Below are 5001 nucleotides of genomic sequence, written 5' to 3' on the forward strand. Positions count from 1 at the left end.
GGTAGAGGTGCACAATGGGATGAATGGACATAACAAAGGGGACATTAATGGGGTATTAAAAGTAGCAACACAAGACAGAACTCGAAACAAAGTGTAAAAATTGGAAAAATTTAGATTTAGGAAACAACTGCATGGGTAAATACACTGGGTTTGTACCTCAAGGTTCATGTATGCAATATTACAGAGTTCCAATTAACTCCCATGCATGCTGTTAATTTATGTTATGTTCATGTTTTTTATGTTAAAATGTTTTTGTTGATTTGTTTGTATATTTTCATAAGTAAAGCATGCTTACCGTCTTATTCCAAGTTTTATGATAACTTTACAAGGTTTAAAACATAAAGTTCAATATATATTCTGGTTTTCACACAGGAATTATACGTTAATATAACATCATAATAACGTAATGATGTCGTGTAAATAACGTTATACTGACGTCATATAAATGTTATATTTATGTTATAAGAACGTAAATTGGATAGCTTTACAGAAAGTAAACAAAAAAAACTAAATGTTGACTGAAAATTATTTATTCTTAAATATAAAGCATGAAAACATTATAATACCATAGCATTCACTATTATTTTTAATTTTTTACATAAATCTTAAAAAACTGTGTCTCAAGAATATATGTTTTTAGTTATATCCTTAGATTTTAAGAACGTCAGATATACGTATTTATGTCAAAAGTTACAGTATTACCTTTGTGGCACCATTTAAAAACGTCCACAAACGTTCTGTGTTTGCTGGGTATTTGTTATTTTCAAGTGATTATTCATTTAATTAATATCCATAGACACTGGTTCTCTAGTGTCATTCTAATGATCACTTTTATTCATTTTCCCTCTTTTCTCAAAAGTGGGTGGTCCTTCGATTTATTTAAATAAAATAAGCAAATAATTAAATATATGAGTCAAGCCCCAGAAATCCAACAATAGCTGCCTCGAATGGGCCAATAAACTCACCGCAGTTACCTTCATTCTTATGACCACACACTGGAAAGTGAAGGAATCACAGAATCTCTCCCTTGGGTAACCAGTTCTTTATAGTACAGTAAAGACTTATTGGCGATTGATATGGTATAAAATTAGGGTACATCCATTTCAAAGTTGTAGTGAAAATGCTGTAATAAAAACACATATTGATCTATAACTTTTATTTTGGGTAATATTTTTATTGACACATAAGATGATCCCAAAACATTCAATGAACATCCACTCCATTACATTTTCTGCTTCTTGTTGCTTCTAGAAACTCATCAGATTCATTCTCAAACTTCACTAACATATTTTGTGGAATTGATGCCTCTTCCTGTCTCTTCAGATTTGTAAGTTGACTTTTCTCACACCCTTCACACTTGTGAGACGTATCACCTGTATCCACTTTTACACGTTTCTTCATATTTCCACGAAGACTTTTGCCACAATCAGGACACTTATGAGGCTTATCGTTCATATGTAGTAACAAGTGCTGTTTCAAATGGTGACGGTGTTTGAATTGTCTTGCACACTCAGGACACTGGTGATGCCTATCATCAGAATGTAGCAACAGGTGTTGTTTCAACGTTCCAGAGGACTTGAACCTTTTCTCACACTCAGGACACTCATGAGGCCTATCTTCTAAATGACCTAACACATGATTTCTCAAAGTTCCAGCGTTTTTAAATTTTCTCTCACACTCAGGACACTCATGAGGACTATCATCTGAATGTACTAACAGGTGTTTTCTCAAACTTGCAGGGTACTTGAACCTTTTCTTACACTCAGGACACTCATGAGGACTATCATCTGAATGTACTAACAGGTGTTCTCTCAAACCTGTAGGGTACTTGAATCTTTTCTTACACTGAGGACACTCGTGAGGCCTATCTGAATGTATTAACAGGTGATATTTCAAAATTCTAGGGTCCTTGAACCTCTTCTCACACTCAGGACACTCGTGAGGCTTATCTTCTGAATGTACTAACAGGTGATATCTCAAAGTTGAAGCGTGTTTAAATTTGCTCTCACACTCAGGACACTCGTGAGGCCTATCATCTGAATGTACTACCACGTACAATCTCAAACCTGTAGAGTCCTTGAATTTCTTCTCGCACTTGGGACACTTGTTTGGATTTTTATTAGAATGTACAAACATGTGCCATGTCAAAGTGCTAAGGTCCTTGAATTTTGCTCGGCACTCGGGACACTTGTGGAGCTTATCACCAGTACGAATCATTACTTTAGTTGTCATCTCCAAGTTGATATGAAAGCAATGTTCTCGTAAGTCCAGGAATTGTTTAATTTTAACCAAACTAGAAGATGAGATGACGAAGTTTCGATCCGTCCAGAACCGTTTTCAAGTCGATTGTCATAAGTGCGTAGAGGGGCGTGTATATATAAGGCAAGAGTGAGGTGAGGAACTGGTAAGAGGAGGTGAAAGTTGTTGTTTTAGATTTAGCTACTCAGAACGAAGTGTCCATGTAGCTCAGTACAGGGGGTGAAAGGTAAGAGCAACAAAAAATAAAGAGGTGTGGGTTGGATGAGTGTAAGAAAGATGAGAAAAACTAAAAAAAAGAGGGGGTAAGATTATAAGAACATAAGAATGACAGTAACTGCAGAAGGACTATTGGCCCATACGAGGCAGCTTCTATTTATATACACCCAATCTCATTATTATATATTTATATTTAACCTTCGCTTGAAACAAACATAAGAAAATAAGAACAAGGTAACTGCAGAAGGCCTATTGGCCCATACGGGACAGGTCATATTTATAACCACCCAATCACACTCATATACATGTCCAACCCACGCTTGAAACAATCGACGGACCCCACTCTCCACCACGTTACGCGGCAATTGGTTCCACAAATTAACAACCCTGTTACTGAACCAGTATTTACCCAAGTCTTTCCTAAATCTAAACTTATCCAATTTATACCCATTGTTTTGTGTTAACATAGAACATAAAAACAAAGGTAACTGCAGAAAACCTATTGGCCCATACGAGGCAGCTCCTATCTATAACTACCCAATCCCACTCATACTTTTCCAACCTGCACTTAAAACAATCGAGGGACCCCACCTCCACACCGATACGCGGTAATTGGTTCCATAAATCTACAACCCTGTTACAAAAGAACAAAGGGCAACTGCAGAAGGCCTGTTGGCCCATACGAGGCAGCTCCTATTTATAACCACCCAATCCCACTCATATACATGTCCAACCCATGCTTGAAACAATCGAGGGACCCCACCTCCACAATGTTACGCGGCAATTGGTTCCACAAATCAACAACCCTGTTACTGAACCAGTATTTACGAAAGTCTTTCCTAAATCTAAACTTATCAAATTTATACCCATTGTTTCGTGTTCATACTTTTAATACCCTATTAATATCCCCTTTGTTATGTCCATTCACCCACTTGTAAACCTCTATCATGTCACCCCTAACTCTTTGCCTTTCCAGTGAATGCAACTTAAGCTTTGTTAATCTTTCTTCATATGAAAGATTTCTAATTTGGGGAATTAACTTAGTCATCCTACGCTGGACACGTTCAAGTGAATTTATATCCATTCTATAATATGGCGACCAAAACTGAACTGCATAATCTAAATGGGGCCTAACTAGAGCAAGATATAGCTTGAGAACCACACCAGGTGTCTTGTTACTAACGCTGCGATTAATAAATCCAAGTGTCCGATTTGCCTTATTACGAACATTTATGCATTGATCCTTTTGTTTTAAATTCTTGCTAATCATAACTCCCAGATCCCTTTCGCAATTCGACTTCGCAATCTCAACACCATCTAGCTCGTATCTTGTAACCCTATCATCATTACCTAACCTAAGAACTTTACATTTATCAGCATTAAACTGCATCTGCCAATCCTTCGACCATTTCAAAACCCTATCTAGATCAACTTGAAGTGATAGTGAGTCCTCCTCCGAATTAATTTCCCTACCGATTTTCGTATCATCGGCAAATCATTTGTATAATTCAGATTCAGATTCAGATTCAGATGTTTATTCTGGTAAGGTATATACATACAAGTGATGTTACATTAATGGATTGATATATAGATAGAGCTAGTACATACAATGCCTAAAGCCACTATTACGCAATGCGTTTCGGGCAAGAAAAACATTAATATCTAGAACTTAATACTAATTGAGCATAAAGAATAAAAAGTGTTGAGAACAAATACAAATAAAGATAAAAAAAAAGGTGGAACATGACTGAAAAAGCAGCATAAATACAATAGGTTGACAAACAGTGTTGATAAAAAAAAGAAAATAACAGACATGGGTTGACAATAGAGGAGTGAGGTAGGTTACAGGGAATTTATTAGGTAGTGTTTAGTTTTTATCTTAAACTGGTTGAGAGAGGTACAGTCTTTAACATGGTTGGGAAGGTCATTCCACATTCTGGGCCCCTTGATTTGCAGAGCATTTCTAGTTTGATTAAGTCGTACTCTAGGAATATCAAAACTGTATTTATTTCTGGTGTGGTGCTCATGGGTTCTGTTACAACTTTCTATGAAGCTTTTGAGATCAGGATTGGCATTATAGTTTAGCGTTTTATATATGTATAATACACATGAGAGAATGTGCAGTGACTTAATATCTAACATATTCAGAGATTTGAGTAGGGGTACCGAGTGATGTCTGGGGCCAGAGTTGGATATTGTTCTAATAGCAGCTTTGTGTTGGGTAATTAGAGGACGTAAGTGATTTTGGGTAGTAGAACCCCAAGCACAAATACCATAGTTGAGATATGGATAGATAAGGGAGTAATAGAGAGTTATCAGGGCAGGGCGTGGTACATAATATCTGATCTTAGAAAGAATGCCCACAGTTTTTGAAACTTTTTTTGATATATTTAGAATGTGTCCCTGGAAATTCAGCTTGTGGTCAATGAGAATGCCAAGGAATTTGCCATCTAATTTGTTACAAATTTGGGTATTGTTTATTTTGAGATTTATTTGACTAGAGGATTTATTGCCAAACAGAATATA

The 5001-nt window shown here is 36.4% G+C and overlaps 1 protein-coding gene across 1 annotated transcript; it reads right to left on the reverse strand.

The window, feature by feature from the left end:
* Nucleotides 1-1203: 1203 nt before the first annotated feature.
* Nucleotides 1204-2232, reverse strand: LOC123756326 (zinc finger protein 737-like). Its single transcript, XM_045739392.2, has one exon. It carries the CDS (start codon nucleotides 2230-2232, stop codon nucleotides 1204-1206), a length of 1029 nt encoding a protein of 342 aa, XP_045595348.2.
* Nucleotides 2233-5001: the final 2769 nt, after the last annotated feature.

Source organism: Procambarus clarkii, chromosome 25, assembly GCF_040958095.1.
Source record: "Procambarus clarkii isolate CNS0578487 chromosome 25, FALCON_Pclarkii_2.0, whole genome shotgun sequence".
Classification (NCBI taxonomy): Eukaryota; Metazoa; Arthropoda; class Malacostraca; order Decapoda; family Cambaridae; genus Procambarus; species Procambarus clarkii.

Bases quoted from the DNA above. Each gene is read 5' to 3' on its own strand.
- LOC123756326 (XM_045739392.2), bottom strand. From the start codon at position 2,232: ATGACAACTAAAGTAATGATTCGTACTGGTGATAAGCTCCACAAGTGT.